Consider the following 26,030-nt stretch of genomic DNA (forward strand, 5'->3'; position numbering starts at 1 on the left):
GAGAGAGATCCAGCACTGACAGCTTTCACTGCCGCGACATGACCTGCAAGATTAATCAATAGTGCGCGACGTGCGAAATTGGTTGGAAATAGAGAAGGCCGGGACCTGAGTGTGCTAATCAAGCTGTGTAGCTCATTGCTACCGCAAAGAAAAATATTATTCGAAATTCCAGGGAGAGGCAGCTGCCCCTTCCCCCTTGCACCCCCCTCCGGTCGCCCATGGAAAAGTACCTGCTTAGTCAATGAAGGAAGGGAATTTTGAAGGCTCGTTTCTTTAGTTTGATACAACCGTACTGAAAACCGGCAGATAATAAAGCCAAGAAAGGTGTAGGGGACGTTAATTGCAATGTTTTAAGCGTATCGTAGTAATTGTGATAAAGATGTGAGGAAAGTAAAGCAAACTAATTAATCAATCAACCAGTAAGTCCCTCCCGGCTGCAAGTTGGCTTTTCGTCCACTTTACTTTTTACACATCTTTATCCCAATTACTACAATACACTTAAAATCATTGTCTGCCGGTTTCCATTAAGGTTGTGTCTACCTGCTTAGTCGTAATATATAAATGCTTTGCAATGCAGCTCTTTCCGAAAGCATTGAACTGCGGAAACAAGTGCAGATGCTCCTTGAATTAACATGTGTCACATGTACCATGCCCTCTGCTCTCTTTTTCTCTGAGACACGCAAACATGCTTCGTAGTTCCAAGTTATATATTTTAAGTTTTCAATGTCGTCGCGTTCTTTCTCTAGAATTCAGGGCTGTCAAAACCTTTATTAAAACAGCAACTTCCGCTGATGTCAAAACCAATGCAAACGTGGACGCATGAGATGAAATGCTAGATTACAGATATATATTTTGTGTTAGTCTCATGAATCGCGGTCATTAGCGTGGTCTTCAAGGTCCGCGTTAAATTTTGTGTCATCGGTCATCTTGCGGAAACTGTCCCTGGACAGATGCAATTCATTTTTTTTTTTTTGTCACGGCATGTTAGTATCAATTGAGCAGGCCACGCGGCAGTCTCGCCGGGTGTGGAAGTTGTTGCCGTTAGTGTCGCAGCCTCCCCAGAGGAAGCGGTCGCACATGAGCGTGCGGTAGTTGAAGAACCAGCGCCGGTGAATGGCCTTGCAGTTGCCCCGCCGTGGACGCCGGTAGCAGATCGTACTGCGCCGACCAGGTTCGTCTGCATTGATTGATTGATTGATTGATTGATTGATTGATTGATTGATTGATTGATTGATTGATTGATTGATATTCGACTCAAGCAATGAACTGTTGCAGCCTCTTTGATTGGCGTAGAACTTTGCCCCCCCCCCCCCCCTTAATGAAGAATCCTTGCACGCATATGGCTACTATGGCTACTACGTGCTCGCTCTGCGCTTGCGCGGTGGAGGACGCCATGGACGAAACCGCTGCTTTTACCAATAACGGCAAGTGAGAACGAACGTAAGACACTGCAAAATCATACCAACGGGCGACGTGGCCGTTGGTATGATTTGCTTTGCAGCTCTAACCATAGCAGCTCTATGCTACAAACAGAACCTTCGCAAAACGGCGTGCCCACAGACCAGCACTTGGTACCCGAGGTAAACGAGAGGTGGCGGCACTGCCCCGCTCAGCTGTCGCATTATTTAGGTTGTCCTTTGCCTCAATGCCTATGTGTCAGGTGGAGAAGCAGAACATCTCTATGCTTTACAGAACTTTATTTTATTTTATTTTTATTTTTTAGTACAACGGGTTTATACTTCGCGTAATGCGCTGAACGAGAGAAAATAAGAAGTACATATTGCATCGATCAATAAACAGCGTAATCTGGTAAAATTCCATCAACATATTTCTGGATACAAAAATACCCTGCGCGCTTGCATGCATGAATCAGATGCAGTAGGAAAAGTCTCTATCCTTAGCATACAGCTGCTATTTGAAATTGGCCATGAAAAGGCGAGCGAGTCGCGGGTTGTTCGATGAACTTATTTGTCGCGTTACTATAATGTAAGCCTCCGTGAACCAACCTATGTAGCTCCTTTTTAGCCGATATCTGGGCAAATCCAGTTCTCTGACGTGTCTAACATTATGTCGATTCACACTTTTGATAGTCGGCTTTATCCCTATGTTTGCATCATGCACGGTTATAACTTATTTTTATGGATTGTTCTCATGAGCTGCTGTAGAGGCCGTTCCGGTAGCATAGGCGCTAGACAATGTAGAATCGGCGGAGGACTCTGTACAAACTTAATAATTATTTTTTCGGACTACTTTTCCTGGTAAAGGTAAACACGACCTAAAAAAAGAATTCGCGTACTTCATGCTCAAGAACGCTTACGCGCGTATAACACTTACATTAAATCAGACAAAGCTAACGATGCCACGTTCAGAAGCATTCCTACATTATTCTTTTTTTTAATTAAGTGCCCGCGTGGTCCTTCGATCTCCATAGCAGTAACACGTTCACTTTGTATTTCAAGTTTTCGACTACATGCGCGCGAACATACTCCTACTTTATGAGTGCACTGCCTGTCCATTTGAACAATAGATATATATAGGGCGCGTATGCGTCACTTGCCTTTCGGTCTCGGTAGTGGCACTCCAGAATCTGGAAAGGGAAAGACAGACGAATTATGTAGGAAGTTGTGGCGTTATAAAGCGCTGAAAGCTGGTGCAGGAGTACACCGTAATTGTGCTCATATACGGAACGCTGCAGCTGAAATACTAGGTTGATCTCAAATGCCAACCGCGGCGTGTAACAAGCCATGGCTGTGGCAAGTGAGTGCTGCGTGCTCTACGTGCCACCCGCTTGTTTGGGAGCTGCGATCGTTACGTGATATTTGTATTGTGAGACTTCCTTCTACAGTGTCCTGGAGTTATTGAACTTGTACGCGATAACGAACCTGCGTGTTTTATGTATACCGCGTATTTTGTTTTAATTTTTTAACGACGTGTCTTTTTAGTGCTGTGTGCTCAACCTGCTCAAGAGCCTTGTAGTAGCAGGCGCCTTATTTCCGCACCAACATCTCCTTATGCCATATATTTTTTAAAGGGACTCTAAAGTGAAACAATGAATCGGTTTGATTGATAAATTCTACTCTAAGAACTCTAATCTAATGTCGTTAATTTCACCGTCACAGGTTTATTGATAGAGGAGAAAATCAAGGTCAAAGTTTCATTCTTAAATTTCGCGCCGAAATCGCCGCATGTAACCTCATGGATTTCAAAGGGTATTTTTCGAATTTTGGTGACGTTGGCTCAACGACATTTTCTGAAACTGGCTATGTTAAGTCTATGGGCCCCTCAGAGGGCAAAGTACTTCATTTTAACTGATGAAAAACTACGTAGGACCTAGTAGATTCCATCAAAATATATGAGGTCCCAACGTTTCGTGCGGAAATTTCAAGGTGGCGTCGCAACCCGCACTCTCTTTTTGCGCGTTTTCTCGCTTATCAAACGTCTTTTCGCGACAAGCCTGGTGATTTCGGAATTGTGAAAGAAACATTTACTAATATGAGAAAAAATCGTTTTTCTCTTTAGCGTTCCTTCAATGGCAATGTCCATGCATGCGGCAAAGGGAGAGAAGTTATTTAATAAATATTGACGTGGTCATTTGGCTGGCGGCACACCTACCATGCTACTCCAAATCAGTACGAAATAAAACAATGTGATATACACAATCCGTGTCAAATTTGTAACGCACACAAAACATACAACACTCAAAGAACTGAATTATTTCGACAAGAGTGGTTTCTCTAAGGAACTTCACAAGTGCTTTCTTTGCTCTCGAGAAGCAGAGGCAGTGCTTGTCCATGCGCCGAGAACATCTCAAGCCTCAAGAGAGGAATTTTTGTTAATGTTAAGTGCGGAAATTGAGGTTCTTCCACCTAGATTACATAACATGCACAATAATACTACACATGTCCTAGCTGTGCGTACTGCATTATTGTTAAGCATGAAGTCGCGACCAATCGAGCGTCAGATGCTTGGCATTATTTCTCAGTAACCACATACCACACTCGACTCGTGCATTTATGTTGACAGTTAATTGTTATTGGTCTCGTAAAACACGTTTGGTTAGTGATGATGATGAACTGATAGAACCTGACTTTCTTTTTTATGAAAATACATTTATGAAAATGCGTTGTCATGACAAAGAACAAAACAGACAAAGCGTTAACTTTAAGGTTGAACTGCGTAATGGGTTCTGCTCTGAATGCGCCCAGCAAAATGGTAGAGGTGAGCACAGTCGTCGGAGATTTGGATGAAAATGCACCACTCATTTATACATAACTCATCGTACATTCCAGCTTGATCGCCGGGGATCGCATAACTTCCATAAATTGCACTAATTACTATTCACTTCGGGCAAACAATCTGACAAGACAAAAGTAATTTCGCCAATCGGCGACGACAGTATCGACTATCGAGAAACATTTGATGCAGGAAGGCAGGCCATGAGTTGAGCGGTAACTTTCCAATCTTTCATAGCCAGGGAACAAATATCGCTGCAAATGCATTAATAGTATATAACACGTGTCAGTGAAATAACCCGGCGCTCTAGTACAAGGAACGCTATTGCATAGGGACCATCCACATGCAGGGAGCACTACTTAGCTCTCGTTTATCAGCACATCTTCTCCGATACCGGCTGACAGGCGTGCGAAGAAAGTGTGACGAAATCTGAAGCAACACGATTATTTCAAGATTCATCGTTCATACAGCGCATGCGCGTTTTGGACACAACCAGGTTACGCTCACTCTTGTCTGGTGGTACGAGAGCCAAATGTTAAGGTCACGGGTGGATCCAGAAGTAGGGAGGGCGGGGAGGTTCCAGATTAGAGTCACTCGAAATTTTTCCAGTGGCTAGTCCGGATGTCCTTACCCCCCCCCCCCCCTTAATATTTGAATTTGTACCTCCAGAAAGAGGACATAAGCTAAAACCCCCTTTCGGAAAAAAACCTGTATCACGGCTAATGTTTATCAGACCATAGAGTTTCCTACAATACTTACTAGAGGGAACTCTGGCGCTAGTGTCTATGGGTCTTAGAATAACAGAGAGCTGAGCTAGTTGGTAAGTATTCATTCTAAAAAGACAGGGCGTGCAAACACGGACACAAGAAAGAAGTCCTTTGTGGTGTCCTGACTTCTTTCTTGTGTCCGTGTTTGCACGCCCTGTCTTTTTAGAATGTCTATGGGAGCTGCAATGCATCGCGCTTCAGCCAGCATGGGAATCATGGGTAGTACACGGATTTGTCTAAACTTCGTTCTTTCGGCACCGTTTGGCTCCGCGTCGCCTGCATCCACTTTGTCGCAAAACGAAGTTCAGCAAAAATCAGCAGTTTCACTTCAGCACTTTAACTTCTTTAGGCTCACCGATTCAAATCTGCTCACGAAGTTCACAACGATCGATTCTTTTATCCGAAAGAAAACCAAAACGTAGCAATAAACAAAGCCACAAGTGCGTTCGAAGCCCACAAGCACGAAGACTAGGCAAATCCGTGTACTGCCCATCATTCCCATGGTGGCTGAACGATCGCAGCGCCAGAGTTCCCTCTAGGTCATTTTAGGAAACTCTATGTATCAGACCACGTCTGCCCAACTTCGCTCCTCCCTATACGCGCTATGCGTTTCTGGTGAGGACGGAGCTCCAGCACATAGCGTCTGTGCCTGTTTCGCCTTAGAAGCCCCACTTCAATTCAAATACCATTTAATCGATACTATCAGGGGGGTGGCAGCATGCGCCAGTAACGAGCAACACACAGTAGCCATACTGGGGATAGTATAATACTCACGCTGGCACTCCTTCTCGCAGTCCTCGCGGTTCTCGAAGTTGTTCGCGTTCTCGGCGCATCCTAGCCAGAAGAACTCCTGGCACTGGCGACTAGTGGCGTTGTAGAAGAAGCGGCCGTGCAGCTTGTCGCACGAGCCTCGCTCCAGGGGCTGTAGACACTCCGGCTCCAGGGCGCCGCATGCTGCAACCGCAGGCAAGACGAGACCGCTGCGCGGCTAACTCATGACTATGAGAATTAATATAGCTCCCGGATGCATATTCACGGTAGCATATCCTAATTGTGCAGGCACGTAACCAGGATTTTTTTTTCGGGGGGGGGGGGGGGGGGGGGGGCAGGCCTAATTGTTCGAAAGAAAGCCTTTCCATGACAAAAAGAAAAAAAGTTGCCTGGAAATATAGAAAGCTGGCGAATTTCGGGGGGGGGGGGGGGGGGCGGGCCCCTTCCCTTGCCTACGTGCCTGTAGTTGTGTATGTACGTTTGTGCGTGACTGTGTGTGCAGTTCGCGTGTCTATGTATTACCACGGCCGCTGGATAAAGTGCGCTTTTTATCCAGCGGCCGTGGTATTACCTTTATACAGGAGCTATGCACGTTCCATCAATTTGCGTCTCTCCTTCCGCGCGATTCGAAGCTTCCGCCGAAGATAGGCATACGACAGACAGAGATGAAGCACATGTTTTCATCGTGCGGGCAGTGCAACAAAATGGCAGCCTCGATGACGTTAGTGCATGCCCTCTACACCTTAGCTATCACCATGGGCCTGGAGTAGCAAGCCAGGTGATCAACTAGGCTAGCATCACCGGCACGCCATTGGAAGTTTGTATCACCCTATCTCCCTATCGTCCTGTCGGTCTTCTTTGCGTTACCGTTTCATCCCGCCACTATACAGCATACGGTAAGACGGGAAGAAGAAGCTTATGAACGTTCAATGAACGCCAAGCTTATCACGGAATGATGAAGCTCACCAGTCACTAGCGCGGCGACTGCGGTCACCCAAAGCGCAGAGCTGCAGCGATGTGAACCAAGCAGCAGCATCGCCGTACAACCTGATCAAGCTTCACTTTAAAGCTGCCTTTGTTTGGCGCGCTCAGGAGTTACTGCTTCCTAGCGTGGATCTGTGCCGCCTGCGAAACCACCACTGATCGTAAACATGTCGCCCCTTCGCCGCGACTTGCGCGACGGACAATGTGCCGTTCGTTCCTACAACCAGTGTGCGTGCATGCAGCTGAAAGCGCTAATACCGGATCTCGAACGCGGCTTGGAATTTTCACCCAGCCAGACGTGGATGCATGGATAGAGCGACTCAGCGTACGGCAGGGATAGGTGCATCCGTGAAGCGCCTTCCGCGCATGCGTTGCTGCTCGTGTGGATTTGCAGGAACTTTACAAAGTTATAGTTTGCATGTGGCCAATACATCAAACGACTATGTTGTTTTCTTGCTACTCTTGTGTCAGCAATGTCCGTGGCACTTCGCACTTGGCTTGTTCGTCCGATGAATTCATTTGTTCCTATGCTCGTGGTGATGACTACTTCAGTGCTCTCAAATGTGCGACGGTGCAGCTGTGTAAGAACACGCGACTCATAACAGAGGCAAAGCAAATAGCCGTGAGTCCAGCAACGTATCAGAAGAGAGTTTCCCCGACCCATCTGTAGCCCTAAAAGTGCTCTTCAAATTTCGCGCGCTGCTCGAAAAAAAAAAAAAGGAGAGAAGAACTCGTCACAGTGCATAGTTCATCAGTCAAAAAACTTAAGTAGTTCTACTTCACTGTTTTCGTAGAAATTTAGAGTTCACATACTGAATTCTCGCAATTAATATTCTCAAGTTTTCTATTTCCCGTGTTAGTATCACTATTCATCGCTTGATTGCGTTACCAGAAAACTTTGCTGTAGACTGCGTTTGCGGTCAACGCGCCGTCGGAGCCGTAGAGAAGCCTTGGCTTCGAGATTAAAGTGGCTGCCGTTTGTACTCTTGGAGGCTATGCATAAAGCGCAGTGCTCAGGTCGACATCCCAAAGCTGGGTTATTATGACCATGTCTTGATGGATGTGATAAGTCGCGCCGAAAGACACACTGTGACAGCACCAGTTCAGTTTGCGCTTCGCGTTTATATGCCACTGTCAGTGTTCCTCTTTTTGTCTCTTGGCTCTGTCACTTCTACCAATCAGTTTCACAAAGCTAATTACGGCAATGATTTATCTCCCCCCCTCCCCCAGGAAGATTACGACACCCTCAAAAAATTATTCCACACCAACACAACCACCTCCCCTCTTACAGACAAGCACTCATCCATATCCCACCCCGCGTTTTGGTCTACACACCCCAAGATTGAAATTATGATAAGCCGCTGATAAACGGGTACTCACCACTTGGTAGTGTATATGGAACAGTATTTCACTACTTAGCGATCCCGCACGCCACGGGCTCAGCCAAGGTCCTAGTTAACGTCTTATCTATCTATCTATCTATCTATCTATCTATCTATCTATCTATCTATCTATCTATCTATCTATCTATCTATCTATCTATCTATCTATCTATCTATCTATCTATCTATCTATCTATCTATCTATCTATCTATCTATCTATCTATCTATCTATCTATCTATCTATCTATCTATCTGAACTCATTCATTGGCTCGTGATCAGTGTGGTCAGTGCGATGCTGCCCACGCGCGGCATAAACGCCAGCTCAAACTTCACCAGTCAACTTTGCAAAGGTCTTCACAAAAATCTATTACGCTAGCCTTGCATTAAAGCACAAATTTCAGCCTTTCCTGGTGCTGGCACATTAGCGGAGGCAAAGAACCAATGGCAAGCACCATGATGGCACACCATGGCGCTACATCACTGACAAAACAACGATAAAAAACAAGTTGAAGAAAAGTACAACAATAGAAAGACTCTTTTAATACTATTAGTGAACGCGCTCATACTCACGTTAACGATCGATGGAGGGTGAGCAACGAAAGATATGGCAATGACAACGTGATGACGCAAAGCGCCGGAGCAACGGCGTTCACCTGCAACCATTGAGCCTGGCCTGGCCAGTGCCTTCTGGGCTGGCAAACTCGACCTGGCTTCAATTAGCATATTGTACCGGCTTACTTCTTCGTTGGCGATCGCAATGACTTCCCAGATTCCTCGTTCTGTTCTCTATCGTAGTTTTTGCTGTGCCTTTTGTGTTGTCTAATAATATTAAGCACAACACAATCACGAACGTCCACTAATTAGCACCGTTCATTGCTTTACTAAGCAAACACCACTTAGCGGAGGAAATCATTGTGAATCCGGCCCCAGTTTCGCCTCCCACTCAACGCCCATAACTCTCAGCGCGTTGAGTCCAGGGCCCATCACGCTTTTGTTGAACACGGAAAACTGTCCGCGAGATTATAGTCGTTGGCACTGCAGCTCATCGAGACGTTGCTAAGCGAAAAACTAACGCAGTGTGTCAGGGCTCAAGAGTAAGCATCTCGAAATTCAGGATCTCGACATGGCGGACACGACATTGACGTACATTCGAGCGCGATATGAAGGTTATCGCGCGAACGTCGACCAACAACTACAACAGCGCCCGAATCGTCTTTCGAAGAGAAGGAGGTATCAGGCAGACTCCCCTCACTCTTTTTGCTGTTCCTTAAGCTGCGAACACTCCTGTCTGAAGCAGGCGCATTTTCGTTTCTTTTTTTATGACAATGCGAGATATTTCGTGCAACTTAGCAAGTCGTTCAAATGAGGCAGTACGAAGCAGCAGCTTTACTATATCTTTCCCATGAAGTTCGTTATCGTCCGCGGCGATAAGACCCAACGAAATATACGCTTGATCGCAACGAATGGAAAGCTTAAAATAGAAAGAAAGGGTGCAGAGTTTGTCATCGGGGTGATTGTTGCACACAACCAACGGAACAGCCAACAAAGGATAGAAGATTGCGTAATTTTGATTTTCACGGTTTCGAAACGTGCCGCTGGGACCCTGGCACGCTAGGCCGGTCGACGCTCACGCGATAACCTTCATATTGCGCTCGACTGTACATGCAACGAGCTCTGAGCGACTTCCTTTCCGCCATCATATATGAATTATAGTAATCAATCAAAAGATTGTGCCCTAATTTTAACAAGTTATCAGTGAGAGTCGAATTTACTGAGGTGAGCCAGTAAATTCGAGGCTCGGACTCCGCTGTACCACGTTATCACTATGATCGGCAGATGGGAGGGACGCGCGAGAGAGAAAAATATAGGGCGATTAAATAAGGTTGCAGTCAGTCAGTCAGTCAAGAACTTTATTCATCGGTCCTGAGGAGTTTAGGCCGCCGGGGGATCCAGGGGGGACACCCTAGCAGCCGCTACCGTAGGCGACGCCCGAGTCGGGGCGGGAACGTGATGGCGTTCCGCCAGTTCTTGGGCCCTCTGGACTGCCTTGAGTTGTTGGTTGCAGAATAATAAGGTTGCAGAAGGTCTTTTTTTTTTTCGTGCCACGTCATTTCCGTAAAAAGAAATGATATGGAAATAAAGCCCTCTAAAACCACCTCCATGGCTGCGCCTCTGTTGGACTATGTAAAATATTGGGACTACGACGCTTCGATTTTACTGTTCAAATTTCGGAAGAATGTTCTTCAAATGCTACCGCACTTGCAACTCGCCAATTGTCCATCGCGTCAGTCGAACGTAAGGTCACGAGAACGCGCGTTTGATTTCCAGCCGCGGCAGCTGCATTCCGATCTGAGTCCACGGAATGCAAATAACCCTCTTATTACACTGTCGCCGCGGTGACCAGTGGTTACGGTGTTCGGCTACTGACCCGAAAGTCGCGGGTTCGATCCCGGCCACGCCCAACGCATTTAGATGGAGGCGAATAGCTGGAGGCCCGTGGGCAGCGCGATTTCAGTGCACGTTAAGGATCCCTACTGGGCGGAACTATGCTGAGCCCCGCAGTACGGCGTCTCTCATAGCCTCAGTTCCTTTGGGACGTTAAACCTCATAAACCAAACCTCTTATCACGTTCATAAGCCCGCGTGCTCAAAATTAATTTATAGCTCTGGATTACGGCGTACGTTTCTAACAGCGCTGGGACATTAAACGCCATATCAGACCAACTCAATAAAACATGCAACTATAAATGAAGGACAAGGATAAAGAGGGAAGACGGGGATGTTAACCATGCAGTCTAAACGTACCGGTATGCTACCCTTCACTGCGGCTATAAAGATGGTACACATGATGCATACCGTGCTTCTTTAGGCACCAAAGGTTGGCCTGTTGCTCAACTAGCGTGCGATTGGTAGAGATCGACTCGACTCTGCGCGTTGTATCAAAGGGTGGAAGGACCTTTAAAAAGAAAGAGTCCGCACCTTTGAACTTCGAAAAAACAAGCACTGCCCCGTGCGTGGGATGGCTCACAGGTCGCCGGCTTGTGTACTGTCCCGCCCAAGCGCCCCTAGACAACTTTTTTTTTACTTTTAACAAGTTGCGTTAGTTTGGCGGCGATGAGCGCGCGATCTTGTTCAACCGTCCGCGCTGCGCTCTTAAAAGATTCACAAGTTTCTCAACTTGTCTGACCGAAAGGGGGCACCTGAGTGGGGCAATCGTCTGCTTATCCTGGAAGGCTGGGTCTGCCTGTGGCCAACAACAACAGCCTCCTTTTCCTCATTTGAACGTCCATGACAGATTTGTCCCAGAGCATTTAAATGCGAACGACAGTATAATAAAGAGGGTGAACGTTGATTCGAACATACCACGGCAGTTCTATACCCGTGTCGAACATAACCAGCACCTACTAATCATAGGCGTGCGCACTAGAGGGGACAGTGTGGCGGCTGTCTCCTAGTGCGCATGCCTATGAAAAAATGAAATGAGAAAGAATTCCAGAAACGCCGGCCGCTCTTACCGACTATCATCACCAATCAAGCATTATCACCTCTAACAGCGGGTAAGGTTCCGTGCCCTCTACTCAGGTTCCACGCGTCAACCTGGGTGACAGATACCACGGGTAGTAGCTGTTATTCTTTGCTTCCATCACTTAGCCATTGGTAAGCAGCCACTCTGTGCTCTCGGCCATGGCTCTGGTGACAGTGATGGCGTTTGAGGCCCTTATATATTGCAGCGAAAGCAGTTATGAGATCACAACAAGAACCGATTTTGGCGCCGTATAGTTACACGTCGCCGCCGCTGCCGCTGCTGGTGTCCATAACCGCTATCGCGAGAAATAGGAAAAATATTTAGGAACGGGTGGAATTCGTACCCGGGCCCTCTGCGTGGCAGTCCGGTATTCTACCACAGAGCCACACTGGTTCTTGAAACTCCTTCGCAAAAATACCCTATACAGGTGTCATGCCGGTCAAAGAATTATGTTAACATATCTAATATAGCATCCTAGAAAGTAAAGTAACAACCAGGCTTCACACAATGCGAATTGCGCTACGAGTGGCTCGTTAAATGCTTCCAACCCATTATAAAAGGTTCAGCCAAATTCTTCATCGTCATCAGCCACAGTCCAAACAAAGTGCATATAATGACTTACAGATGTGTAGTGAGTACCTCGCTTATCCGCATAATGACGAATAATGCCATAATGAGTGCTTCCCTACTTCATGAAAGTTACGGTGGTTTATGGCGTAGTGGGTACCTTGCATGTGTTCTTGTATTATTTGCTCCAAGAGATTCGTCTTCCTCTAACTGGGAACCCTGCGAACGCCTATGCTGATATTGATAATAATTTATGGGGTTTTACGAGCCAAAACCACGATATGATTATAAGCACGTCGTATTGGGGGACTCCGGAAGCTTAGACTATTTAATGATCTATATCATGCACCTAAATCTAAGCACGTGGACCTCTAGCATTTTGCGTCCATCGAAACGCGGCTTTCGGGTGAGCAGCCGAGCACCGTAATTACTGCACAACAGCGGCGGCCCAGCCATGTAAACAATGATAACTCACTTACCTTCACGGCTTCTGAATACGTTCTGAATGCCGATGACGTCGAACGTGGCTTTTAGCATCCACGGCCTCTCCGCAGGCCGGCACTTGTCAGTCAGTACCCACACTCTTTATATAGTAGTTGTAGAAATTTCATTTTGCTTTGGAGTATTAGGGCAAGGGTGGGTGGGGTACCTTAAGTCCAAAGCTCCACTGGCCTCTGCAGCTCACTGGGATTAGTGGAGCAATGCAACTTGGCTCTCCCGATCCCTGCCCTCAGATGGGTTACTGCCTAACAAGGGCGAGTTATTTTCCAGTAGCCTGAGTGTACACGTCCTCGTTATGTGGGCGACAGATGGCGGCTCCTAACACCACAGTCCAGGTACTACGTCGGGTGGATTTCGTTGAGCGTTAATAGGTCGGGGTATGTGTTTCATACCTTCACTTTGTTCTTTCGCCCGTTGTCGTGATCCGTGGTGGTTGGGTTTTCAGCGCCGATACACAAGTAACAAGTGCTGTCGCTCAAACGACTTGGGGCGTCCATACGCTTCGAGGCAGTTAACACAAAGCAATAATTTGGTTTAGGCGCTATCCGACTCGCGCCACTGGAGACAAGACACACAACAACTTGGGGTTTTCAAACTTTGTCCTCAGCATGAGATTAAGCGATGCCCAACTGCATCGTTTGTTTCTCGCTTTCAAGATGAAGGGCAGGCAAATTAGATCGAAGCTGGTATCCTGGGCGCTGACAGCTGTTATGCAAACACTGTCTAAGGCGGGAGCATCAGGACAAGCTTACCGGAGCCCGAAAAACTCCGGGCATGCGCAGTAACGGCAGCAGGTATCGGTAAACGGCAGGACTGCAACGCTCCGCATACACTAATAATCGGAGGTGGTTTCTTTACATTCTTAAGTATATATATTCGTTAAGTTCATTACGTCACGAATGTAACAAAAAGCTAATTATTGGTGCTTACACTACATCGTCATACTATAAGCTCCTTTCGCCCCGCTGAGCTGTTAAGTCGGCATAGTGCGCATCAGGTCAGCATGTGCGTATGCGACATCGTCAGGCTTTTTAAATCACTTTCTTCCAGTGATTACTTCCCGGGTCAAATATGATGATGCAGTGTGACCTTCTTGCAACCCAGCTGCTAGCTCGCAGCAGTCATCTCGCCGCTTTTGAGAGCTTCTAAAACGCTTGCAAACATGATATTCAGAATTTCAGACAATAATCCAGGTACATAAATCACTATCGTAGGGTAGCAAACCGGAAGAGTTAAACTACCTGCCTTTCCCTCAATCGTATCTCCCTCTCCACATATATCAGACCATCATTGCATGTTTTCTGTCTTCATTTCTCTTTCCGTGTGACAGAGAGCAGCCATGAAGCCACTCCAAAGCACAAAATTCTCTTCGCACTCGTATTCACTCCCGCTAATTATCTTTATATACAAATATCATTCTCTGCCAATGCATCAAGGAACTGGAATATGACTTGGCCCCTGCAACAGAGACCCTCTCCGATCCAACTAGCTTCAAGTTTGTGTTTCGCGTCTACCGCTCATGTATTACCACTGTACTGTGGACCTTTGACGTACTTGAGGTAAATAAAAAAAAAATGCAGGTGGATTTTCTACGAATACTAGTTGTGCTCAATTAGCAGCAGGTAGCTATAGCTCAAGCTGTACAGGAGAGATAAAGATCAAGAGAATAAACCTAATTTTAGAAACAGCTCTTTGTCAGTCATCATCTCTGATAACACATCGCATGTTGCGCTGAGGATGGTAGCATCCTTGTATGCGTTGGAGAACTTCGACGCAACCAACCATGATTGGTTCCTGCGGAAGCTCTTCAGTCGAAAGAAGGAAACGGGCATGGGTTTCGTGTTTTTCTTTACATTGGTGTTCATTCAACTTGGCAACTGTGCATATAGACATCTGTACAAAAAAAGAAAACCTCGCAAACGCACATTTGTATATATCACTCTTATGTACAACCACTCCACCATCAACAACACAGAGAGGACACAATTGAATTCACTGAGACATGTCGTTCAATAGAATAGCATCTCTCTGTATATAATAATAATAATAATATATGGTCAAATAATGACAACTCAATAATATGAGCATAAATAAATAAGTTAGGACAACATTTCCGTGCAAGAAAAAAAAAACAGAACACATGACTTGAGATAAGAAAAAGAAAAAAAAAACACAGTGAAGGTGCGGGAACCCGTTCGCACAGAAGTAACGGTATAGTACACTAGATGATCGTTTTGAGTGCAATATGAAGAGATTTTTGTTTAATAAAAGTCAGACACCACGAACCCACATGCAAAGTGCGCCGTGCTTTTCTGACGATGCTTCGAAGAGTTTTGATACGCGACAACGCTCATTTACATCAAACGGCATTGACAATTAAAAAAAAAGAAAACACGTAGGAAAACATATGCGACAGTCACCTGTTAGAACATACCATACACGTAACTCTTATGCTAAACAGTTTTAGACGTTTAACGTTTTTTTTTTTTTTTTTTTTGCTGCTTTACGAGGAGGAGAGTGTTTGCGCACCACAACGAACGATGGTGATCCTAGATGGCCAAATAATCCGTAGACATTCGCCTTTTAGGGGGCAAGTTGTTATGAGTGGGTGATTAGCATGCGTGTTCCTCTAAATAATTGGCTACTGGACCCGTACATTACAGTCAGCGATTTGTGCGTCTTCGGAACACTAGTAGAGGAAGCTCTGAGCATGGGCAGTGTCCCCTAAAGGAGCAGCAACGTAGCGGAGTTGCAGTTCTCACGTATATTCTACATTGTTAGGATCTCCGGACAGCTTAGAATGGCCGCATTCGGGTTAAGGAATGTTTCGACAAACGTTCGTATCAATATGTACATGCCTTGGCGACCTAACTGGGGTACTGGTGCGTGCATTTCTTGTCCCTTACGCGAAGGCTTTTTTTTTTTCTCGGTAACTAAGCAAACTGAAGCACAAATAACGACCGAAGGAACTCTCAGTTACAAACAACTTTTACGATGTGCACAATGAGCGCTTGGAAGAGCGGGCGATGAGAGCCGTTGTCTACACAATCGAGAAAAATACTGACGTTTCGACAACCTTTTACACACAGGATGCATGCAATCATTCAAGGCACTATAGCAATTCAAAAAAAAAAGTTTGGCACGGCACGCGCTCTGCTTGTGGGTTCGCGGTGACAAAAAACACGTTTGACGGAGCAGGAAGCGAGGCACCCCCCCTCCGTCATGCATGCAACGCAACAAAACGGCGAGATTCATACAAGATAGTCGAACGTCACGCAGGTTTGAAGACATGAGATTTTTTTTTTTTTTTTTTACAGAGAACGTGAGGGAAAAAAAAACATGTTAAGAGAGTACAGGAATGAATGATGGAACGACGTGAATCTCAAAAACGTCACGATGACAGAAACGAGAAACTTAAGTCTTCAAGTACAGGCCGCAAAAAAAAAATAAAAAAAAGGAAATAAAGATGAAAGGGAGGAAAATTAGAGGGAGAACTGAACTAAAATGAAAAGTACAAGCTGCGGAGAGACCCATGCAGGCTTCCTGGCAACTGCACTGCAATACTTAGGATTAAGGACGGACGCAGCGGCATCAGAGGTGCATGGTTAGTACGGCGTTTCAGATTAAGAGTACCCAATCGTTGGGGCACCCTAACCTAAACTCACGAGGTGCCTCAGGCGTGAAGAACGCAAATGGTCTCTACGTTGCAGCTTGCGTCACTAGGGCACCTTCACCTAAAAGCCTCTCTATTTAATCTCTCACGCATCGCTTTGCAAACGAGAAACAGCGCGAGCTGCGCGGGCACTTTGAACACGTCTTCGCGCGCGCCCGGAAAAGTAAAAGAAGTCCGCTGGCAGAAGCGGACGTGTGCGAGGAGATATCTGGGAATGTATAAACGTCTGGCTGCGGCCTTGGCTGCGCAGACGGGAAGCGGGGCACAGTTGGAACGGGGCGAGGCGGCGTACTGCGTTGGCGGCGGTCGCGTTCCAACTGTCCGCGCCGCAGCAGAACACGAGCGTGTGCCAGCAGACGAAGGGGACAAACGCTCGACTTTGCATTCTGCACGACCAAGACCCTTTTCTTTCGATAAAGGCTGATGCAAACGACGGCTTAGTGGCAGTGCGCGGAATGGCAGACTATACAGAGGAAACGTGACGGTTTTAAGCCTAACACGTTGAAATTGTTTCTAAGTTTCTGTACACACACCCCCACCGTACAGCACTGTTTTTAAGTCCTTCGGGCACCTCAACGTTCTCCAACGGGTCGCGGTAGAGTGCGGTCTCTGGTCCGCTCGCAGTGTCTCGAAAAAGCATAAAAAAGTCGAGCTTTTCAGTTCTGCAACAGTTGCGGAATTCTTCATATGTGGAAAACGGCTACACCGAGTGGCGAAAAGAGCGGAGGTATAGGTATATGCTGATGGTCGCTTTACTCCACGGGCAACAAAAACAGCTACAAAGCGCCAATTTTGCTGTGCATCGCGCTAACATAAAAAAACGTATCTACAAAGGAATATATTAGCCAATACAAGTAGCATTCCTAGCCAACACATCTCTTAGTCTGATTTGCCATATATCGACCGCTCTATAAGAGATAATTGTATCGTATTGTCGGCTAGTGTCGGTGTTGCATCAGTCAATTAACCGTTTCTCGACTAAACCGCTACTGAAGAGCAGCATTGTTTGAAGGGCCAGCAGTGCTTCAAGGGCAAAAGTCCCCCCCCCCCCCCAACTTTCTAGCTCTGGGGCGTAACCTTGAACGCGTTCGATCTTTGTTCGGTTTTCGAACTTTCGGTTTCCGCTCACGCTATTGGTCAAAAGCTAGCTTTTCGACGACAGCTGACTTAGCTGAATGTTCGAGAACCCAACAAAGACCGCACGTGTTACGGGATTCCACCCGTCTTCATTTTAGTTCTTCTTTTTTTTTTTCCCACGGCGCGGAATGGTTTCATAGCCACTGGCGGACGCGTGCGTTCTCGGAGTCTGCAATTGTCATCCGTCGCGAGCATCAGCCTCACAGAAAAGGTAACTACGGTCAATGGAACTGGCAGCGAGTAAAGAACACATGAAGTGCACTGTGTCACGTTCATAAATGGTACTGCTGTTGCAAACAGCCCAAGGCTTTCGTCCAGCAGCGAGCTAAGGCGCAGCTGACAAAAAAGGCAGCTCAAAATATGGCGACCTTCAGGCGGCCCCGTTTGTGGCCGTGGCAAGAGCGAAACCCACTAAAGGCAGCAAAACTTTGCTCTCGCATTTCTCTTGAGAGAGAGAGAAAGAAGTTAGGAAGAGGCTAGAGACCTCAGTGCGCACCCTCTAAAGTTAGCGTGCGGCGTTATTCGGGGCAAATTAAGCAGGCATCAGAGCTCTTTTCGATCAGTTCTGTTCTTTTCCCTAAGACTAACGTGGCGCCCGGTAGTTGCGAACGAAGATCAGGTTCACGATACGGCGGCGAATTCATACAAAACTCTTAAATTACAAAGGCACTTTCAACGAGGCACTTTTTTGGTGTATTTTGTACGGAGATCAGGTAGCTGGGAACAGCTGAAACGTCCCAGTCCCCATTGGATGCCGGCGTGTGATATCCTGTCAATTCGTTTCTCAGCTTGCCAATTTCGGCGTTGTACACACGTTCGGTATGTCACGCATGCGTGAACGTTAAGCGAAGGACGATCCACTGAAGATCCAGAAACAACCAACCTCGAAGAAATGCTTGCAAGATTTGCGCTCGACGGCAGTATTCGGCAGCGATCCCACCACCTAAACCCCTATCACAGCGACTAAGGCGGGGGTGTGGTGGGTCAGGTATATAGCGTAGTGTAAGAAACAAAAAGTTGGCGGAGCACACACATCCTACAGGGAACTTATTTACAGTTCACAAATTTGTATAGTAGTGTGAAGTGTGCGTGTGGGCAGTCCCGATTCCGAAAAGGAATACTTTCGCTGTACATACATTGCAAGACGCGTACAACAAACACTGTATACGATCAACAACATCAAAAAAACAACACACGAGAAACAACGAGGGAAGGGGCCACGAAGCACACCACAACCAACGATCGATGGAGAGGGACCACGTGGTTCCAGAGACTGCAATGAATGTTGGATACTTCCCGAGTTGCAGAGATGAAAACAACGAGTGCAACATGATTGTTCGCGCGTTTGGTATTCGTATACCTAAATCAATAAAGCTGTAGTAACGATGGAGACACGACCACGTAAGTTGATCCCTGAATAGGCGCCTCTATCGCGGCTGTCTATATATAGTACTGCATGTGCGTAATTAGCATGGGTGCTGAAAGATTTTTTTTTTTGTTTAACGTAGACTGTTCGTCTAGGAAAAAGAAATAAAGTATGAGTTTGTTCTTTATACAGTGGTCCTTTCGGTTCGCTCAGGAATATCGCCCAGTGCGTTGGGGCTTCCTTATATAAAAATATTTTCTATGAGTTGCATAGGAATATTTGCGTCCCATTCGTCACGTTTCCATTCAGTCAGAGTCCAACACCTACATCTCCTGTACAGCGATACCCTTGTCTTCGGAGTCAGGCGAATTCGGTTGTGTTTGTCGAATTGACCAATTCGTCTCGGTGCAAAATTGATAATTTATGAAGCTCCGGTTTTAAACAGCTGGCCGGCAATACCATTTCGCCGACCACTTAGCCCCATTACGTTTTGGCCACTTTGCCGTGACCAGCGCATATACGTTATGGTCCCGACGGAAAGCTGACATTTTAATGGCCGTGAGACCCTTTATAACGAAGTACCTAATCAAATAAGGTGTCAATTACTCCCAAGGCCGGCGCTAGTCTACAGAAGTGCTGCTCCGGATCGTGACCCGCGAGGGGGTTTAGACGGCTGGCATTTAGCGAAACAGGTAGCACCAATTCTTGGCCGCGAATGGCGAACAGGAAACGGTCACGACTGCGATCGGCTATCAGGAACGCCCGCGCCGAAGGTCATCGCTGCTGTGCGCTCAATTGCAGTGTTACCTTATACCGCAAGGCTTCGCGTACAGAGCCGCGGGGATGTCACGTCTACCCTGCAGGGTTCCCGGATTTACTCGGAATCGACTGCAGGACCAGGTCCGCTACGAAATACCTCAATGGCCCTTGCAAAAGAGCCTGAGGTGTACTGTGCATTCTTATAGCGACATGACAGGCGGACACGCAACCGGACTCCCAAGCTTTTTGCCTTTCAGAAACGTTCCACTTGTACGCAGTTGGGTTACCCATATGAAGCGTTGCTCGCGAGGGTCACAGATCGCATGTGTCACGGCGGCGAGCGAAACAAGGTCTCCACAATTTCAAGAACGGATCGCAGTCGCACGCTCAGGCGCGAAATACCAACACTGCAGCGCCGCTAGGCAAAGGGCAGTGATTCAGGACAGACAACCTTCGATGAACAACAAAAAAGTATGAATGAGTGTTCGGGCCTCCCAGCTGGCAAGCGAACCGCAAGATGGTTTTCTGGCAAAGGTCGGACCTGTGCACTCCCCCACGCTTCCAGTCCAGACGTCCCCAGAACAGCTTGACGGGCTCTGTACCAGGCACCTCGCTCGCAGTGTGTCACCAAACACGAAGCCATTCGACAATTACCCAACTCACTCTCATCACCAAGAGGTCACACACAGGTTCGAAAGCGTCCACCCCCAACTAGAGTTCACTTATGAAATGGGTCTCTGTGGTTGCCAGGTGGGCACACAAAACACACTGAGACGATCGACAGGCCCTGATCAGGAGACAACGGCCATCTTGTTGTCATAGGTGCCCCCGTTGGGCGTGCCGTCGTCGGAGGCGCTCTGGCGGCGACCTTTGATGTAGTTGCCGCGCACGTATCGCGCTCCCAGCAGTCCCGCGTGACGCCTCACGAGGGCCACGATGACGAGAAGGGCCACGGCGAACAGCGCGCAGGCACCGACCGACAGCACCGCAACGTGCACGGGGCTCAGCAGCCGGTCGTCGCCGACGTCCTCCTCGTTGTTCGGCGGCTGCTGCGGCAACTCGGTGGAAACGGGCACGCCGTCGATCCCGCCGCTGCTGCTCGCCTCGGGCCGAAGCGCTGGCCACGAGGATGCAGTCTCTGCAAAGAACAAATGAACGCGCGGGGTTTTTTAACACTTGTGATGCGCATACACTTTCGGGTGCGCTCCACTCAATGCAGATTCGATTAAAGGCAGATCGACGACTGCCACGCGTAACCTTCAAACGAGCTTGCCACGCTGTGAGCATGCAATCACGTTCTGCGCTTCGATGAAGCTCATGAACATCAGTACAGATCGTCGCAAATGAATATCTAGACCAGGGGTCACAAGCAAGCGGCCCGCGGACCTCCCGCTAGCGGTCCGGCCCGCATATGACTTGTCGTCGTCCCATATCTTTTTTACTTAGTATGTTCATGAGCTACACAGACGTGACTGGTCTCCAAGCAATCTTTTTTTTCTTTTTCGTAAGGCAGCCCATGAGGTCACCGTGAGCTAGAACAAAACCGTAAAACAAAAACTCCATATTTCAAAATCGGCGTACACGCTTCAGTCATTCTGGATATCAGTATCGATATGTTTCTCGAAACCTGCATGACATCAAATATCCTTCAGAAATGGCCCATATATGAGATATGGGAAAGGCCTTCTTCCAAATGGCAACGTTAGTTGACATTTTGTTCAAACTTCGTACAATATGCCTCGCATTAACGCGAATGCATGTCAGTCAACGCGACGCCGCGATAACATCGCGTTCAAGTTTTCTCGACACGCGTGCGTACCTGCGAGCAGCGGCGGCGGCAGCACCCCTTCGTTGCAGAGGTTGGTGCTGCAGCACACGAGTTGCGGCCACCGGGCGGCCGAGTGCACCGCGGGCCTCCGGTTCTCGCACAGCAGCGGCGTGCGGCTGTTGATGCAGCCGCGCGTGATCGGGTCCGTGTTCGGGTCGCGGCTCTGCAGGTACTGCGTGTAGCACATGGATGTCGTGTTGCAGCGGCTCACGCGCTGGTCGCGGCAGTGCTGCGTCGTGCAGACGCACGTCATCTGCTTGCCTGCGAGAAACAAAGAAACAGGAAATTAATCGAGTCACTTGGGCAATAAGCTCTTCGATCGTCAGTCCCTGAAAGTCCGCCCTGGAGTGCCCGTAATGGTATACGTTCATCCATGGATGGCAAAATCACTCCCAAAAGTAATTATATCCCATTACTAATCACTTTTCTAGCATTTGTTAAAATTCAATTAAGTTACACTAAAAATTACAGCTGGCCGAAAGTAATAACATCAAATTACTATTACTTTTGAAAAAGTAATGAGATTACTCAACAAAAGTTCGTCATTCATGCAACTCATGTACACTTTATTTACAACACATACACATCGAAATTTCAGATATCTTTGTTCAAATTCCCGTGCTCGAGATTTGGCCATCAGATTAACTTGTAATTATTTTTTTTATGTTCATGCCGTAAAGGAAGGGGACATGCTATATTTCAGTTATGTGTAATTGGCAAAGTAGTAATACTAATGAGAAGTAACAGACAATAATGCCAAGGAAAGTATAGGGGATGTTATTTGTAGTAATTATGATATAAGTGGGAAGAAGTAAAGTGGACGGAAGATAACTTGCCGCCGGCAGGGACCGAACCTGCAACCATCGGGTTCGTTCCCTGCCGGCGGCAAGTCATCTTTCCGTCCACTTCACTTTCTTCCCACTTATATCATAGTTACTACAAATAACATCCCCTATACTTTCCTGGGCATTATTGTCTGTTACTTCTCATTAGTATTGTGTCTAACAATGAAAAACAAGCCCTTAAAATTCCGCTTCTTTCTGGCAAAGTAATGAATAAATTCAAGAAAATGACTCGGCTGATTTTATTCATTAATTACTAAATTACCAGCCCACAAAATTTATTACATTACTCATTACAGCAAAAACGTAACTTAATTACTGTAATTTCAATACTGCCAAGTCTGCATTCAGCCAATGAACGCTGCGTAAACACGTGCACTCCTGGACAGTCCCAGCACGTTTGCACTGGTGTGTCATGGTACTTCTCCGCGTTTCAGTATGTTTGTGGACACGTAGACGTATACACTCTCAACACACGCACACCTCTTTCTCGTACAAATGAACCGCTACATTCTCGTGAGCGTTCGTGAGGGACGACGCCACACCACAGTCAGTGTGTGATTCTGTCCTTACGATGCCAACTAGTGAACCTTTATTAACGCAGGTAACTTCGTCTAACGTAAATCAGACGCCGCTCGCAGCGATTTTAATGAGCGCGCCGTCAACGGCTCTTTTCGCATCAGCGTTCGTTTCACGCAGAAGCCAGCGAGGGCACCATCGATCGAACTAGTTTTCTTTGGCGATTTTGACTAAGACGATGACAGGTCTACGTCTGTCTGTCTGCCACTAATACAAAAGAAAAGCACGAAAGGCATCACGTTAACGCGTTCGGTCAATGTACTCGATAGATACCTAGAGTTGAAAGGTAAGGGGAAGGGGCACCGACAGCGGGAACTGCGTGCGGCAGTGACATTCCCACGCTTTCGCACAAACGCAGACAGGCCTCGACACAAGCGTTTGGCAGGAGGAACGACGCGGACTGTGCATGCGCGCCACCGTCGCGAGTGACGGCCCGTCATCGACCTGGGCTGATAGGTCCACGCAAGTCGTCGTTGTCGTCGACACACGCGGAAAAAGGGTCGTGGTCGGGAGGGCGAGTAGACGAGACAGCACCGCGATGCGGGCTGGAGGAAGCAGGCGGCGAAGCCCGCCGCACGTCGTAAATCGCCCGCAGCCCGTGTCGGCGGCGAGACGGCGTCGTCGTGTCGGGGGGAGTTGCGGGTGGTGTCGAGTCGCTCCCCGCTGCGAGTACAGCAGCGGCGGCAGCGCGCACCCGCCCACCCCACCCTACCACTCTCCAGGCCCCCCTCCACGCTGAGAGCAAAACCCCTCTCGACTCTTGTTGGCACAACGGGACCTTGGGCGCGTGCCGACCTGTACTACGGCGGCGGAACGACAATCGACGCACGATATGACACACTGACAAGGGGGGTTTGTCCCGCAACGGGGAACAAACAATCGGCATTGAAAAGGGAAGTGGCCATATAGTGGTGCCACGTCGTACGAGCACTCATCGCGCCCACTACACCGATGGAGGGAGAATGTACCCCTTTTGTCAACAAACCACGCTGACAGAGCAGTTTGTGTCGACACGGCTTGCTCCCGAAGCAGGGGTCGGGAACGCCTTTGTGAACATAACGGCGATGTGGCGTCGACGCTCCCCAACGATCGCGGGACAGCTCCGCTAAGGAATTTGAGCAGAGGCATGCAGCGGTGTTTCCGGTTATAACGAGGAAGCTAGCGTCAACGGGTATATTCCCTAGATGGCGAAAGCGCTTTCGTAAATAATGAACGCACAGCAAGTCACCCTGGTGCCAGGGTATGAACACGCTACGCACAACAGGGCGAAAGGGAAAGCCTATTTATTTAACAATAAGGGTGCTCTGTAAACAAAGCAGGGCGTTGGAGCCGTCCCTGGATTGATTGCGATCGGAAGCAGGAGAAAGAGGTGTGTGCTGCGTTCATCAGCCGAATTAAAAGCAAACACCACACGTGCGCTGTTATACCTATACGGTTCAGGTGGCATTGTTCGCGCTACATGACGTATTGTGAAAGAGAACAATGCGTCGGAACCACATTTCGGCACGGTTTGCGCCGACACGGAACGTGCGAGCCCCGGTGATTCTCGACAATGTCATCACGAACCGCTATCGCGCTCGCCGGGATCAGCGATAAGCCCTCGAATGAGATAATTTCGCAGAATAATGGCAAAAGTGGGCGGCCGTGTGGAGTTTACTGATGTATTTTTTTTCCCTAGGCGCATCAGGGACGTTTAGTGGCTCGATAATTAGAGCGGCGAAGCGAACATCAGCGTTGGACAGCAACCGGGTAACCTCGGTGTCCGATTGTTTGCAACCGAGTTACCTGTATACTACGCTAACTTTCTACAGTGAAGGCGAAAATGCTTGAGGCCTGCGTACTTAGATTTAATAGGTGCACGTTAAAGAACCCCAGGGAGTCGAAATTTCCGGAGCCCTCCACTACGGCGTCGCTCATACTCATATCGTGGTTTTAGGACGTTAAACCCCAAGAAATTATTATGAACTTTTTACAGAGAAAGCTCTTGTCATTCCAGAATACCACGACATACCGCGAATTATGTGCCCCGTAAACTTGAATCTGTGCGCGATACTTGATGACGGGCGCGGATACATGCTACATAATCACAAAGTAGTTTTTGAAGAAAGCAAAAAATGTTTTCACAAACCACCACGTCTCCTATGAAACTTCCTGTGCTGTTTATGATAAACGCATGCCACCGACAGATACAAGTATCGCAGCAGGAAAAACCGAACTTCGAGTAGGTAGTCGCTTTCTTACGAACCGATTAGCATTGAATGACTTCATCGAATGTTGTACGTACTATACTACGAAGAGGCCCACGAACAAATGATGCTTCGTCATCTGTTTCCCACCATTTAATTTTCACTCCACCTCGGTGCGCCTTGCATGAAAGTTGGGGTGCGTGCTGTTCTTGACAATGTCAAATTCAGACATGTTTTCGAATTAGCATTCTTGTGAGCAGCGAGTGGCGTTGTTGGCTGCGCGCCGCAGCCATTGAAGAATTTGACAACATGGCGGCATTTCATGTTCAAGGGTGCCTATGCTCATCCTAAACACTGTCTGATTCCGCCGTGTTACAGAATTCGCTCTGTTCCTGGCTCCGATTGGTCCAGACGGCTCCTATGTCCTCTCTGATTGCGTAAAAAGCCGCCATTAAGAAATTTGACAACTATGACCGAATTTGACAATGTTTAAAAGGCACCTGGTCAGAATAGCACCGCCAGAAGTGCGGGAAAATGCCTGAAATAGGAACCAATACCCAGACGCTCGACAAACTACGCTTTTTGTTTGGTAGCCTTCGAGAGTGTGCACAATGAGCTGTCACGAGCGCACGATGGGACAGATAGCGAAGCGTCACGCTGACGTGCGCCGGCCAGTTCGTCCCTCCACTCTTCTCGAAGCCAGGGGCGCCGCACCGGTATAGGAAATTGCGTCTGGTGAGCGTCCCCCCTCCTCCGCACTTCTTTTCCGAGCAAGAAGCCCCATTTTTGCGAGCTCATCTTTCGCGAAAAGCTTTTGCGCACCCGGGCGGTGCACGCGCATCTGGCCTCGTCGCCAGCCAGAGCACTGCGTCTCTTATCTCCCAGGACGAACAGCCGTTCGCCAGAAAAGGGCCGCCCGCGTTCGTGG

At 47.8% G+C, this 26,030-nt stretch overlaps 2 protein-coding genes across 2 annotated transcripts in view; both read right to left on the bottom strand.

Annotated features, from left to right (window-relative positions):
- Window positions 1-974: 974 nt before the first annotated feature.
- Window positions 975-12,768, bottom strand: LOC119386396 (actinia tenebrosa protease inhibitors). Its single transcript, XM_037653711.1, has 3 exons — window positions 12,711-12,768; window positions 5,775-5,954; window positions 975-1,177 (listed from the first exon to the last, which is right to left on the bottom strand). Exons 1-3 carry the CDS (start codon window positions 12,766-12,768, stop codon window positions 975-977), a joined length of 441 nt encoding a protein of 146 aa, XP_037509639.1.
- Window positions 12,769-14,574: 1,806 nt separating this feature from the next.
- The window catches only part of LOC119386397 (uncharacterized), a 30,118-nt gene continuing 18,662 nt past the window's right edge, over window positions 14,575-26,030 (bottom strand). Inside the window, exons 2-4 of the mRNA XM_049413935.1 lie at window positions 21,487-21,756; window positions 19,206-20,805; window positions 14,575-19,148 (exon numbers count right to left, since the gene is read on the bottom strand). Of these exons, the coding sequence (XP_049269892.1) occupies window positions 20,459-20,805; window positions 21,487-21,756 (617 nt within the window). The 3' untranslated portion in view covers window positions 14,575-19,148; window positions 19,206-20,458. The remainder of the gene's footprint in view (window positions 19,149-19,205; window positions 20,806-21,486; window positions 21,757-26,030) is intronic.

Source organism: Rhipicephalus sanguineus, chromosome 3 (genome assembly GCF_013339695.2).
Source record: "Rhipicephalus sanguineus isolate Rsan-2018 chromosome 3, BIME_Rsan_1.4, whole genome shotgun sequence".
NCBI lineage: Eukaryota > Metazoa > Arthropoda > Arachnida > Ixodida > Ixodidae > Rhipicephalus > Rhipicephalus sanguineus.

Excerpts from the sequence above, each read along its gene's own strand:
- LOC119386396 (XM_037653711.1), bottom strand. The coding sequence starts at position 12,768 with ATGCTAAAAGCCACGTTCGACGTCATCGGCATTCAGAACGTATTCAGA. Across the intron at positions 5,955-12,710 it reads CGTATTCAGAAGCCGTGAAG|CATGCGGCGCCCTGGAGCCG; the intron begins GTAAGTGAGTTA and ends CTGCGGTTGCAG. Across the intron at positions 1,178-5,774 it reads CTGCGAGAAGGAGTGCCAGC|ACGAACCTGGTCGGCGCAGT; the intron begins GTGAGTATTATA and ends CAATCAATGCAG.